General features: G+C 37.9%; 2 protein-coding genes across 4 annotated transcripts in view; one reads left to right on the top strand and one right to left on the bottom strand.

Moving 5' to 3' along the window:
* The window catches only part of LOC138759478 (kinesin-like protein KIF27), a 100,443-nt gene extending 95,015 nt beyond the window's left edge, over positions 1-5,428 (bottom strand). For 2 of the 3 annotated variants that reach the window (XM_069929973.1, XM_069929990.1), the window contains exons 1-3: positions 5,230-5,428; positions 2,574-2,872; positions 510-710 (exon numbers count right to left, since the gene is read on the bottom strand). In XM_069929973.1, coding sequence (XP_069786074.1) covers positions 510-710; positions 2,574-2,871 — 499 coding nt within the window. In that variant the 5' untranslated portion in view covers position 2,872; positions 5,230-5,428. Of the gene's footprint in view, positions 1-509; positions 711-2,573; positions 2,873-5,210 lie in introns of all 3 variants that reach the window. The other variant, XM_069929983.1, reaches the window with a different exon arrangement.
* Positions 5,382-14,207, top strand: part of qng1 (Q-nucleotide N-glycosylase 1) — a 32,791-nt gene continuing 23,965 nt past the window's right edge. The window contains exons 1-2 of the mRNA XM_069930213.1: positions 5,382-5,545; positions 8,336-8,686. Of these exons, the coding sequence (XP_069786314.1) occupies positions 8,350-8,686 (337 nt within the window). The 5' untranslated portion in view covers positions 5,382-5,545; positions 8,336-8,349. The remainder of the gene's footprint in view (positions 5,546-8,335; positions 8,687-14,207) is intronic.

The raw sequence follows: 14,207 nt of genomic DNA, 5'->3' as shown, positions 1-14,207 counted from the left end.
TCTAAAATCGGGGTAATCAGGAAAAGACTTTTGACATATCCAATAAGCTAAATGTGCACTCTTGAAAAATCTTTTAAAACTTCCAACATATTTATCACAATCTATTAGAATTCAATCAATAAACAGTATAATTTTATCCAAGTCATCTCACATTTCAATATCGGAAGATGATTCATTTATGACTCCCACCACAAGGGAAACAAACCTGGATAAGGCCTAAACATTCATCACCTGGAGATAAAAAGACAAATACCAACATGGAGAAGGAAATCCCTTAAAAAACACAAAAAGGAAAACAAATACTAGCAGAATAATCAAACCTGTATATCAAAAGAAAAGTAAGGTAAACTGCTGGGAACAAATCAGATAATGGAGTATTGTGTTAGATCATAATGAAAGATGAAGTGTTAAGCTCTGTTGAATCCAGGCCCAAGAGAAAGCAGACATCTGTGTTAAATCATTATTTTTTTCAGCCACATGAGCTAACTTAATAAAATAATAATAATTACCTGTGTTTCCTTTTTCATCTTCTCGAATATGTATATCCTTGCTGGTGCTCTGAAACTCCAAAAGATCCCGTAGCTCTTCTTTATACACTTCAATGTATGATACTTTCACATTATAGTCTATATTATGATTTTCCGTAATATTTTGGAAGATCTCATTAATGGCACGCGGAATAATTCCTTTCAACTCATCAGAAAATGAAGCTTTAAGTAATTTTAAAAAAACTTAGAAATCTTTTGACATTTCTAACATATTTATCACATATGTATCACAATACACTCAATAAACTGCTTAACCTAATCCAGGGGTCAGCAAACCAACGAACTCTTCATGGAATCCTTGATCTCTCATTGACCCCCAAGCACATAAAATAAATGAATAAATATTATCAATTCTAAATTTTTCTATAGCCTAGAATATTTATCGACCCTTTGGATAGTCCCATCGACCACTTTGCTGACCCCTGACCTAATCCAATCTTGTTTTTCTAAACTGTGCATAATTTTTCTGGCGCAGGTTAGGTGAGGATTGACATTCTAGTATAAAAGTACACAACACACCTAAACATTATTGATCTTGATGCATATGTTATGAAAGTATGTAGTGTAAGAGTTATTCCATGATTTGAAGCTTTCAGATGCGTATATTGAGAAATTCTATGCGCACAGTCTGTAATTTACTCAAATGGGAAATCACAGATTGTGAATTTGTTGGTTCCTAAATTGTAATCCCTGAAAATAAAAATTCAAATAAAATATACAAAAATAGGCTGTTTGGACCATCGTGTCCCTGTTTATTTTTTTTTAATAAAAGCTACTCCATCTTATTTTACCTCTCAACAGTTAATGCTCAGTTGCAAGTACACATCCAAATACTTATTAAATGTGATCAGATTTTCTGTCTCTACCACTCTATCAAGCAGTAAGTTCCAGACGCTGACCAGCCTTTGGGTTAAATATCTTTTCTCTTCTCTTGTCTTATCCTCTTGGCAATTCCTTAAAATTTACCTTTTATAACTAGAATTTTATACGATCATTTGCATAAAGGTTTATGGCAATATCATTGGTTGTGAGTGCATTTGCAACAGTTTTTAAAACACGGATATGTATACTTTAAATTCTAAACTGAAAATAAATACAGTAGTATGAAGAATCTATTTCAACTGTCCCTGCAACGAAGTTCCAAATAAAAGTAATTGAAAGTCTGCTTAATCCATCCACATTGAAAATGAAAACATGATAAGGGTAGCAAAATGTTAAAGAGAATCTCAGGGTTGCATCTGATGTCATGTATGTACTGAATAAATTTTAAAAAAATGTCTTGAAATTAACTCGAAATAATGTGATCAAAATATTTACTTGGTAACTGTTAGCAATGATACTATTAAATCCAGATTTCAATTGCCTATGGCGACTTAATTTAATTTTTAAGTTTAAAAAAAGCTCTTTCATCCCCTGAGCTTGTACTGCTCAATTACACCCAAATAACCTACCACCCCTGTACATTTTTGAAGGGTGAAGAAAACCCATGCAAACACGAGGAGAACGAACAACTCCTTACAGTCAATGCTGGATTCTAACCTGAGACACTGGCACTGTATTAGTGGTGCGTGAATCGCTATGCTAACCATGCCATTAGTAAAGTGAAAATCATAATGGATTCTAAGAAACAGAAGCTTTTGTATTTGGAAAGTTCTTCATTAGCCTCTTCTCTTCAAACTTCTCTACCAAGTATGAAAGACTAGTGTCCTCCAAACTTCCCACAAATATATCTTCACCATTGTAGTTAAAAAAAACTGTCCACATTAACCTTCTCACCTGAGGAAGCTCTTGACAGTCAATAATTTAAGCAGTTAATTATAGTGCCAAACTATTTACTTTATCATATGGGAGACTTTTAGCATTAAGGCATTGTATCAGCTTGTGCTACCCTTATTCAAGATATGGAGTAACAACACCCTGGTGCTTAAATATATTTTGTTAATGTCATTTGACTTATCAGCATAACAGTACATTGTGCATTATAAATGGTACAAACCAAAGGGAAAGTTTATTTTAAGAACTTACCTAGATGTCCACCTCCAATTGTATATGTTTTTCCAGATCCTGTCTGTCCATAAGCAAATACAGTGGCATTGTAACCTTCAATTGCTGATGCTACTAAAGGCTTAACACAAGCAGAGTATACATCTTCTTGTGATGATTTTTGTCCAAATACTTGATCAAATGTGAAAGCACGATCTCTCCCAATCACAACCTGCTGTGTGTTTGGAACAATTCGAACACAAACTTGATGCTTGTGAAGGATCTCTTTTGGAAGTAGAGGTCGAATCCTCACAGCAGCTTTAACTGCGATCTCTTCCATACTACAAGATTGAAAAGTTCGATGTTTAAAATAAATCTTTTACTTATGTGCATTCAGTTTGAAGGTTATTTTTCATCCATGTTGTGTTGTGTGCACACTTAAAAGAAAAATAATGTGCACTTTTGAACTTTCTAAATGTGATAATTTAACTGTACAAGAAGGGAAACTATAAAGTTACACTTTAAGTATATAGCAAATATGGCAGATAAAGTAGCAGGAGGGGGTGGAGATGAAAGAAAGTGAATTCTGCAAGTACTGATTTCCAAAAAGCCTTTGAAAAACATCACAAAAGAAACAACTGGAAATAGTAAAAAATGTAGAATTAGTAAAGTGGTAGCATGGTGGAGAAAAAATGAGTAGGAGGTAGTTGCAGATTAGTCATATTTTAGGTAATTCCTTTTTTTAAACCTTTAGTTTAAGATAGCAGTTATCATCAGGTAGTTAAATTTAGGTATCTAATCATTTTCAGATATTTTTACTGACCAAAATCTTATTTCTTTTGAACAATTATCCACCAAATTTAAAATACCTAGTCATCATTCTTTTCACTATTTACAGGATAGCTTTTTAAATTCTTTAATTTTGAAGCTCCCCGAAGACCTAGAATCTAATATGTCAGGGATGATTTATAATTTTCTACCTAATTATAAAGGGCTGGAATCTGGCCTTGATTCATTACTTTTAAATTCTAGGGACAGAATTAAAAAACTATGGGAACAAGATTTTCAACAGCCATTTTCTGAAACTACATGGAATTCTATTATGAAACAAGTGCATTCATGCTCTCTTTGAGCTAAACATTCATTATCACAGTTTAAGGGAGAACACCGAGCCCACTATTCCAAAGTTCAATTGGCTAAATTCTATTCTAATCTATCTTTCTTTATGTGATAAATATACAACTGAAGAAGGTAAACTGTATCATATGTTCTGGTTATGTCTTTCTCTTTCCAATTTTTGGGAAGGGGTATTTCATATCATCTTCAGTTCTTAATATTAATTTGATTCCAAATCCTTTAATTGCTTTCTTTGGAATAATTGGGCCATCTGGTTCACAATCCTGTGTATTTGCCCTCACTTCCCTTATCGCAAGAAGGGCCATTTTAATGAGATAGAAAGATGCTGTCCCTCCCACTCATACTCAATGGTTGTCCGATCTGACCGCACGTCTGACTTTGGAAAAAATTAGATGTTCCACTACTGAAATTATTTTTTTGGAATATTTTATTTATGATTTTTCCAAACTCAGACAGTTCCAATAATTTACAGTCATCAAGTCTATTTACATTTCTTCTACTGTACTGAGTCTGGTTTTATCCCCCTAAAACACAAAACAACTAAAAAAAAAATTAACCATAAAGAAACTTTAATTATATGAAAAGGCAAAAAAAATGCTTATTCAACATAAAAACAAGATGCTACTGACCGAGGACAAATAAGAAATTTAAAAAAAATGAAAAACATATTAACCATAGGGTCTGATAGAGCTCAACACCCATCCTCCAAGCTGAAATGAATTTTAAGTTTGTTTCTTTATGGTGTTCTTTTCTTAATTATTTCCAAAACTTGTAACATTAACTAGTTTTTGAACCCAATGTTTGCCTTCCTTTTATTATTAGTAGTGGACCGCCTATGTTGACCAGTGGCCTTGGAGAAGAGGGGATTGATTTCGATAATTAGTATAGTGTTTTTCTCTTTATCTTTCTTTTTACTGCAACATAGGTCTCGTATTGCTACACGAGATTTGTTAATGCTTTATTTAATTGTTATGTACCTATGGGACATTTATTTGATAAAACTAATAAAAAGGGAGATGCAGGAAGTTCTTGTGGAACATTTGGAAGTGAGTACATGCAAATTAGGAGCGAGAGTACAAATGGACGTACGAATTAAGAGCAAGAGTAGGCCACTCGACCCCTCTCGTCTTTTTTAAATTGACTTTTAATATAAAATTGCAACATTTATTTGGCCTCCTTGAGATTTAATTTCATTCTCATATTAGGTTGGATCTCACGAAAATTCTATTCTGCTCCTGCAACTAAATCCAGTGAATACAATAGGAAAAGACAAACAGCCGGTGAGACTCAGTGGGTCGAGCAGTATCTGTGGAGCTTGTTATGTGAAGGTATCGGGTCGACACAATCGATGGGAGATCGGCAGTGGAAAGAGACAAAGACGGAACCCCCCGCCCGCCCGAATTGCCCCAGCAATCCCCCCAGGCCCTTGTCAACCGACAGCGGAAGGCAGGAATCTCCCAGCTCTTGCTGACGGACTTATTCTCCGACAGACTGCTCCTTGCCGCGGGTCACGCCGGCCAAGCCTGTTCTTCGCCACAATACCTCAGCCCGAGTCTCTTACTTCACTCGACGTGCTCTTGATTTGCGGCTGTAGCCATTCCTTTATTTATTCATCCTGGCTGACTTGACGCCCGAATACTTCTGACTCGAGCTTCTGCCGCCAGCTTTCTGTTTACCGCTGTCGCCTAGCAACATAGCTCGGGCTCCGGCCGGCAACGCTCTGCACGAAGATGGCGGCGATGGCCGCCCCGCCTCCAAGTGGACGGGGATCGGAAGGCTGCGTGCGTCACGCCCCACCCTCCCGCCGCGTGGGACGCGCTTGGTCGCCTACCTGCCTGCATTTTGCCCCAGGAAGCTGGAAGGAGAAGTTAGTGAAGGCAAGTAGACTTGTTGAGGATTTGCCAAATTCCCAAGACATCGAAGGCGTAGATCATTATTTTTTGTAAAAACACAAACTCAGCGGGTCAAACAGTGTCCTTTCTAGGTTTAAAAAAATACACAACCGGGCTTGAGGCCTTCATCATTTGAATGGCAATAGATTGGGAGATGGGGAAGTGCAGAGAGACCTAGGGGTACTTGTACACCAGTCTCTGAAGGTGAGCATGCAGGTACAGCAGGCAGTTAAAAAGGCAAATGGTATGTTGGCCTTCATATCAAGAGGGTTTGAGTATAGGAACAAGGATACCTTACTGCAGCTGTACAGGGCCTTGGTGAGACCCCACCTGGAGTATTGTGTGCAGTTTTGGTCACCTTATCTAAGGAAGGATGTTCTTGCAATGGAGGGAGTGCAAAGGCGATTCACCAGGCTGATACCTAGAATGGCAGGAATAACTTATGAGGAAAGATTGCGCAAATTGGGATTGTACTCGCTGGAGTTTAGAAGATTGAGAGGGGATCTCATAGAGACATATAAAATTCTGGCAGGACTGGACAGAATGGATGCAGATGGGATGTTTCCAATGTTGGGAAAATCCAGAACCCGGGGCCATGGTTTGAGGATAATAGGCAAACCATTTAGGACCGAGATGAGGAGGAATTTCTTTACCCAGAGGGTGGTGAATCTGTGGAATTCATTGCCACAGAGGGCAGTAGAGGCAGGTTCATTAAATATATTTAAGAGGGAATTAGATATAAGGGTATTAAAGGTTACGGAGAGAAGGCGGGGACGGGGTACTGAACTTTAAGATCAGCCATGATCTCGTTGAATGGCGGAGCAGGCTCAAAGGGTCGAATGACCTACTCCTGCTCCTATCTTCTATGTTTCTAAGGCAAGCTCGAAACGATGGTTCTGTATATTTTAAAATCTTTGCTCTAGAAAGGACACTGTTTGACTTGCTAAGTTTATCCAGCTTTGTGTTTTTACTTCATCCACGGTGTCTGCAGACTGACATATTTTACTCCATCATTATTGCACCAGGCAGAAAGCCAACAGCCCCGAGAAATACTGTAATTGTAGCTCCCAATGTGGTTTACGAGTTTATGGGACCCCGCGAAATACGTTTTTTCCCCTCCCCAGTAGCTTATCGCATCGGTCTATGATTTTTCCAAGCATTTTTTTAATGAACAAACTATTTCTAATGAGTTTCAGGGTCACTTATTTTTCCCTAAAAGAAAGTGACCTTTAGCCCACAGCACGTTCGCTGATCTGAAATAATAGAAAAAGTGCTACAAATGCTCAGCAGGAGAGACGCACCTGTGGACTATTGGAATGCAAATCTCTAATTAATTGTTCGAAAAAATAGAATTGCAATTCTTGTCTGATATGTCTGTCCAGGTTTCTAATGGTCACAGGAACCACTATAGCATAACTGATTGGGTTGGCCAATAATTCTGAAATATCTAACTAGTAGCATCCCAAAGTGACAGTACTGATTTATGTATAAAATGGATATTTAATAAACAATAATGTTAAACAAGACCTTCTGCAGATGCTAGGGATGAGTGCAATACACAAATGTGCAACGTTTAGGTCCTAAGCCCTTTGTTAGGAATCATGTAATACAAGTAGGTGCCAGAATACAAAAATTGGGGGGGGGGGTTGGTGCAGGGAAGAAGGGGAAGGAGATCCTGCTCCCTCCTCTCCTTCCCCATATAACCATAATACCGTTTACAGCACAGAAACAGGCCATGTCGGCCCTTCAAGTCCATACTGGTTCACTTGAACAACTCCACTAGCTCCTCTGCAAACTCCTGAGGAAGCAGAGGCTCTCTTCATGATGCCACCGGTGCGCTGTACATGGCTCATTTTATTCAGACATTTACCTATTTTTCTTGATTTCTTACAAAGGGCTCAGACCAGAAATTTGGTTACATTTTCATTCCTATGGATGCTGCATGACTTGCTGAGTTTCTCCAGCACATTTGTGTATTGTACTAAACAATGGTATTGTCAAATAACTGAAAATATTCAAATGTTGTTGAACATTTTTCATATTTTAAGATGTGCTCGATGATGCTGCTGAGTGTTTATTAAATTTTTGTTTACTTTCACCTCCAAAACCTCCACTCCCATAGCTTCTTGGCATTTTATATAAAATTACATTGAAATTGAGATCCATGTATTTCCCATGCAGACTTTTACATGGATTGCATTTGGTGAGTCTCTAAGATGGGAGGTTACATCAATGTTGCACTTCAAGAAGGTCCATCTGTGGTCCACATTATTTTTTCCCTGTTAGTCACAATGATTGACAACAGTACATTTTTCATAGTGGACTGCTTCAAGGCCTGCAAATAGTGACTTTGTAGCGGCGGCTACACTGCTAACCAGACGGGTTGAGTTCAGTGAGTAAAACTGATTTATTGCAGGCTGCCTGGGTGGTCTTATACTCCCAGCCCGGACCTGGCTGAGAACCGCGCTGGGGGGCCCCAGCGTCACCGGGACGTCATGTGGGTCGCCAAGCGCGGGCTTCTGAGCCCGGTGCCGAGGTCAGGAGGAAACCCTCAACGGCGCTTTTGGCCGGCTGCCCCGCCGCGTGCGTGACAAGCGGGGCTGCTTCGCCTGCCTAATGGCATACTGCCACAACTTACTGTATTTTCACATTTGTCAAAATGAATGCATATGATCTTGATGGTTATGTCAAGTTGAGTATAGAATATGAGTATTAAATCAGGTGTTTTGATGGATATTGAATCTTTTCAGTTATTTCAATTAATTTTCCCCTCAGGATTTAACAAAGAAATGGAGTCACGACTCTTGCCGAAGGAAGCTGGAAAATTTATATCTGAGAACAGTAAAGATGTCTTTATTATAGAAGAAGGAGTCAAAAAGGTTGCAGAAATGCTATTTAAAAAAAGAAATACAAAGGAATTTGATCCAACAGGATGGAAGTTGCTCCATGACCTGAATCCAAAAACAATGACTGAGGAGTCCATCAACTGGGTGTTTGTTACAGATACCCTCAACTTTTCCTTTTGGTCAGAAAATGATAATCACAAGTGTTTGGTTAAGTACAAAGACAAGATGCATAGTGGCTTTTGGTCACTTTGTGCTGCTATCAATAGAGCATTAGATGAAGGTTAGTTCCATGTTGGCTTTTACTCTTTTATCTTTATTGTGACAGATTGTTAAAAAAAATGTCTGTACTGGGTTCAGAGTCCATTATTTCTTTTGGGGGATCAAATCATAAAATTAATTGCGTTAAACAAGAAAATCTTCAAATGCTGCGATTGTAGTTTACGCAAAAATGCAGGAGAAACTCAGCAAGTCACACAGCATTCTATATGTAATAAAGATATCTAACCAAAGTTTCAAGATGAACAAAAATGAGACAGGCACCTGAATAAAATGGTGGAGAGAGGGGCAGAGGGAGGAGCGCAGGGCCACAGGCAATAAGTGGATATGGGTGGGAGGGCACAAGGGAAAAAAACTGAAAAGTGGTGGTCACATGATGGAAGCTGAGAAGTGAGCAGCGAACCCAAAGAGCTCCCAGTTTAAGAAGACAAAAAACAGAGAATCGCTGAAAATGGCCAAAAAAAAAAACAAAAATAAAACTTGGGAGAAGACAGAAGAAGATACAGGAAAGGAAAATGATGAAGAAAAATAAGCAAATATCAAAAGGAGCAGCTGAGGAAAAAGCAATGCTGGGAGTCCAGCCAGCCCGCCTCGTGGCAGTCGAAATGGCGGAGGCGACACAAGGCCAGAGAACAAGAAAGATAGAATGGAAGAGGTCCCTTCCCCACAATATGAAGAACAGAATGGAAAGGCATCTGCAGGTGTCAAAGTCAGGGGGTGGGGATGACCAGAGAGAGAGAGTTGGGAACTGACCAGCGAGAGGAACTGCGGGAAGAGTTGGGGATGTCAGAGAGGAGGCCTCCAATTCAGGAGAAGCTGGAGAGGTCCGAAGCTCCTCGAAAGCAGCAGGACCTCAGATGTGATGAACAGGTGCAAGGTGGGAATGGCGGGAGAGGAACAGCCCGGAGCACGGGGAGCACCTGAACATACGGGAGAACTCGACTTTGATAGAGTGGGGAGGCAGTGGAGTGACAGCGAGAGTGAAGAGATTTGGAGGTGCAATCTGCAAAGAGATGCTGGGAGAGCCTACAGACAGAGGAAGGGGGAAAGTGTGAGAGACCAAGCTGGTAGAAGACAAAAGGAGTGACCTGATAGAGAAGGAGGGGATGCAGAGCCTTCCCCAAGAGGCATTTTAGAAGCAGTGGAGGAGGGGGAGAGACAGCTCTATGAAAAATTAGATTTAAAAATTGGACTTTTTGGTTCAGGGGCTAAATAAAATTCAGGGGACCCTGAGTAGATTAACAAATAGGGTGGCAGATGTAAAGGATAAGGTGACGGAAAACTGATAAAATCATGGCATTGGAGACATATGGAAATATGGGCCAAAGATAGAGAGAAGATGTGGCTAAAAATGGACTCCCTGGAAAATCATATAACAGTTTACAGCGCGCAAACAGGCCATATCGGCCCTTCAAGTCCATGCCGGTTCACTTGAACAACTCCAATAGTTCCCCCCCCCCCCCGCACTCTCTGCCCATAACCCTCTAATCCCCTCATATCCATGTACACATCCATCCTCTTAGATGACAGAAAAGACCCTGCCACAACGATCACCTCTGGAAGATCATTCCATTCTGTCACCACTCTCTGAGTGAAGAAGCGTCCTCCAACATTTCTCCTAAAGTTTTGTCCCTTACCCTTAACTTATGCCCTCTTGATCTAACCTCTCCTGCCCTCAGGGGAATGAGTCTACTCATGTCTAGTAGAAGGAGCAAGATTGGATCCCAAAGACACTGAGTAGAGACATGTGGGGGATAATGTAGAAATAGAAAGGGTGCATCAGTCCTCTGTTCCACACCCAGGCCCTGGCATCAGAGCAGAGCTGTTAAAAAGGTGGAAAGAGTTTAACCTAGTAAAAACGATACTCAGGCAGAAGGGATATGAATTTGCTCTTTGCCACCCAGTAACACTGAAAATAATAATGAGCCGAGGGGAAAAAGGAATCCTTTACGGACTCTAGGGAGGCCCAGGAATATGCTAATAAACTGCCAAGGGTTGAAAAGTGATTATTAAAGGACTTACTGGAAAGGAGGGCATTATAAACATATCGAGCTATTGCAAAGACAAACATATGATCAATATATAAGTAATACATATGATTAGTTTTAAAATTGATAGTATGATAGCTTGGTATATTTGGATAAAATATACAAAGTTAAATATGAAGGTAGTTTAGGTAGTTTAGGAAGATTAGGTAGTTAAGGGTTGAATAGTTATGTTGAAATTAAGCTATTTGTTAAATGGACAGGTTGAAGTTTATAAGATAACATATAAAGTAGTTAAAGGTTGAATGGTTATGTTGAAATTTAGTTGTGTTAAATATGGGAGTTAAAGTTTATAAGATAGCAGTTAAATAGGAAGGATCTCTATGTATATGTTTGTAAATGAGAAATAGGATTATCTAGGAGGGTTCTGGGGTGGGGGAGTGGGAGAGGAAAAGAGGATGGGTACATCAGGCATTATCCATAAGATAGAGGGAGATGGTGCCGACATCTTGGGTGCCAGAGCTGGAGAACAAAGGGGAAAGGGAGGGAGAAGGAGTGATTTGGGAGAAGAGTATGGGTTAATGGGAGATGTTTTTGCAGGGTGTGATGTAGGCTTGATGTGCTGCTCTGGAGGGTCAAGGTCAAGTGATTGGATAGACACTGGATGGTTGGGCGGAGGGAACACAAATATGGGAGGATCTCTGGGACAATTATTAATACAAATACCTAAGTTTTAATGTTAATGAAGTAAATGGGGCGGTAAAGAGGAAGAGAGTCTTGGCACACATCAAAAAAATGAAAGTAGATATAGCCTTTCTCTAAGAGACATATCTTAAATAAAGAGAACATCAGAAGTTAAAAAAGAGGATGCATAGACCAGACAATTTCATCCTCCTTTAATTCCAAGGCAAGGTGAGTAGGGATTTTGATAGGGAAGAATGTTCCAGTGAGGGTGGAGAGTGTGGTCAAGGATAAAGCAGGAGGGTACGTAATGGTACACTGTCAGATATATTTGGAATCCTGGATCCTGTTAAATTTATATGCCCCTAATTTCGATATGAGACATTTATACAAGATGTTTTTTTGAAATTGGAGGGTAGAGAAAACATCCCAATTGGAGGGGACTTCCATTTTTGTCTGGATCTGGTTTTGGACAAGTCGGTGAAAAGAGTAACAAAGGTCAAAGTGGCGAAAGCTACATTGGCCTTTATGAAGGAGCTGAATTTAAATAGATGTGTGGAGAAAGCAGCATTCAAGGAAGATGGATTATTCCTTCTACTCGAAGCTACATGAATCCTATACCAGGATAGATTTATTTTTTGCATCAACCCAAATAGAGGGAAGGATCATGGAAAAAGAGTACACGGCGAGACTTGTCAGACTACTCCCCTTGACACTTACGATTATAATGCCAGATAAACGAGATGGTGCATAGATGGCGACTCAACCCATTACTGTTGAAGAAACCAGAGTTTTCTAGCTTCATTAGAACTCAGATAGACATGTTCTGTGAGATTAACTGTACCTCTACTGTGATGGTTTGATTTTGAAACCCTTTGAGCTAACTCGATCAACTCGTCAAGGTTGTCCTTTATCACCGGCTTTGTTTGCGTTAGTGATTGAACCTTTAGCATAATTGATAAGACAAAATACACAGATACAAGGTATGAAAGTTATAGACGAGGAGTATAAAATTAATTTATTTGCTGATGATGTATTGGTGTATTTAATAATCCCAGCTCAGTCACTTTTGCACTTGAAGGAGTGTTTAATACAATATGGATGTCTTTCTGGATATCAAGTTAATTGGGGAAAAAAGTGAAATATTACCGGTAAGTGAAGGAGATTATTCAGTTTATAAGAATATTATTAATTTGAAATGGACTGATCGAATTAAATATTTGGGTATAATTTTGAATGTTAATTATCAATCTTTATATAAATTAAATTATGTTCCGTTATTGAAAAAAATTAAAACTGATTTGATCAAATGGAAAGATTTACCTATTAATTTAATGGGTAGAATAAATACAATTAAGATGAATATCTTTCCGCGTATACAATATTTGTTTCAATCTATTCTGTATTTTCTTGATAATATTTTTTTTGAGATTTGAATAAAATGGTTAGGGAGTTTTTATGGAGAGGTAAATTTTCAAGAGTAGCTTTGAATAAATTAACTTGGAAATATGAGTTAGGGGGATTACGTTTACCACATTTTCAAAATTATTATGAAGCAGCCCAACTTAAATTTATTAGTTAATTGATGGATTTGGTAGGGCCAAAATTGAGATGGCAAATATTTCTGAATTTGAAATACACCAATTTTTGTTTAGATGGAATATAAATTTGTTACAACAATATAATGTGCCTTTTCTAAAACATTTAATGAAGTTATGGATAAAGAAAAATAAAATGACAGGCTCTAGGGGTAAATTATCGGCTTTGACTCCGTTGTATAATAATCAACTTATTCCTTTTTCAATACATAATCAAAGTTTATTGCATTGGAGATTTAAAGGTGTGAAAAATTTGGGAGATTGTTTTAAAAAGAGTGAATTATTATCTTTTAATCAGATGAGGGAAGGTTTTGGTATTGATAAGAATTCTTTGTTTCTATATTATCAAATTCAATCTTTAGTAAGATGTATGTTTGGTGGAGATATGATTTTACCTGAAATGACTAAATTTGAGACTTGTGAAGGTACCAGAGAAGGGTTATATTTCATCTATGTATCAAATATTACAGGATGGTATGGATAAAAAGACTTGGGATAGATCTAAAAGAATATGGGAAGTGGATACTGGTTTTATTTTTTCCGAAGATGATTGGTTAGATATTTGTTATGATAGTGTAACTAAATTGATAAATGCTCGTTATGCAATGATTAACTATAATTTTTTTACATCAATTATATTTAACACCTGAAAAATTAAAAAAAGTATGGTTTTCATGAATCACTTCTGTTTTAGATGTGATGATACGGTTGGAACTTTTTTTCATGCCGTTTGGTCATGTGTACATAGACAATATTTTTGGAAGAAAATTCAATCGTTTTTAGAATATCTGTATAAGATTAAAGTAGTTTTAGATCCAACAGTATTTTTATTGGGTAGTTTGCAACCTTTGAAAGGCTTGGGATTAGATAAGCTTCAGCTTGCTTTTGTATATTTAGCTTTATCCATTGCGAAAAAATGTATTGCTAGAACGTGGAAAGATACAAATATGATTGATATTAATAGATGGCATAATGAGATGAAATATTGTTTAATAATGGAAAAAATTACATATGTTTCGTGTGATAATTATAATTTTTTAATTAGTAAGTGGTCATTATATTCAGAATATTTACATTTCAATTTACATTGATTAGATCTTAATATGTATATTTAATTTTTCTTTTTTCTTTATGGCTCTCCTTAGGAGAGTTGGCTGAAGGGGGGGGGGTTCTTTTCTTTTCTATTTTTTATATGTAAAAAATAACGTTCATGTTTATGGTTAATTGCTGTATATGTCATATTATTTGTTTTTTGAACGAA

Source organism: Narcine bancroftii, chromosome 1, assembly GCF_036971445.1.
Source record: "Narcine bancroftii isolate sNarBan1 chromosome 1, sNarBan1.hap1, whole genome shotgun sequence".
NCBI lineage: Eukaryota > Metazoa > Chordata > Chondrichthyes > Torpediniformes > Narcinidae > Narcine > Narcine bancroftii.
Note: the sequence above shows the minus strand (reverse complement) of the source record. Positions and strands in the feature narration are given on the sequence as shown.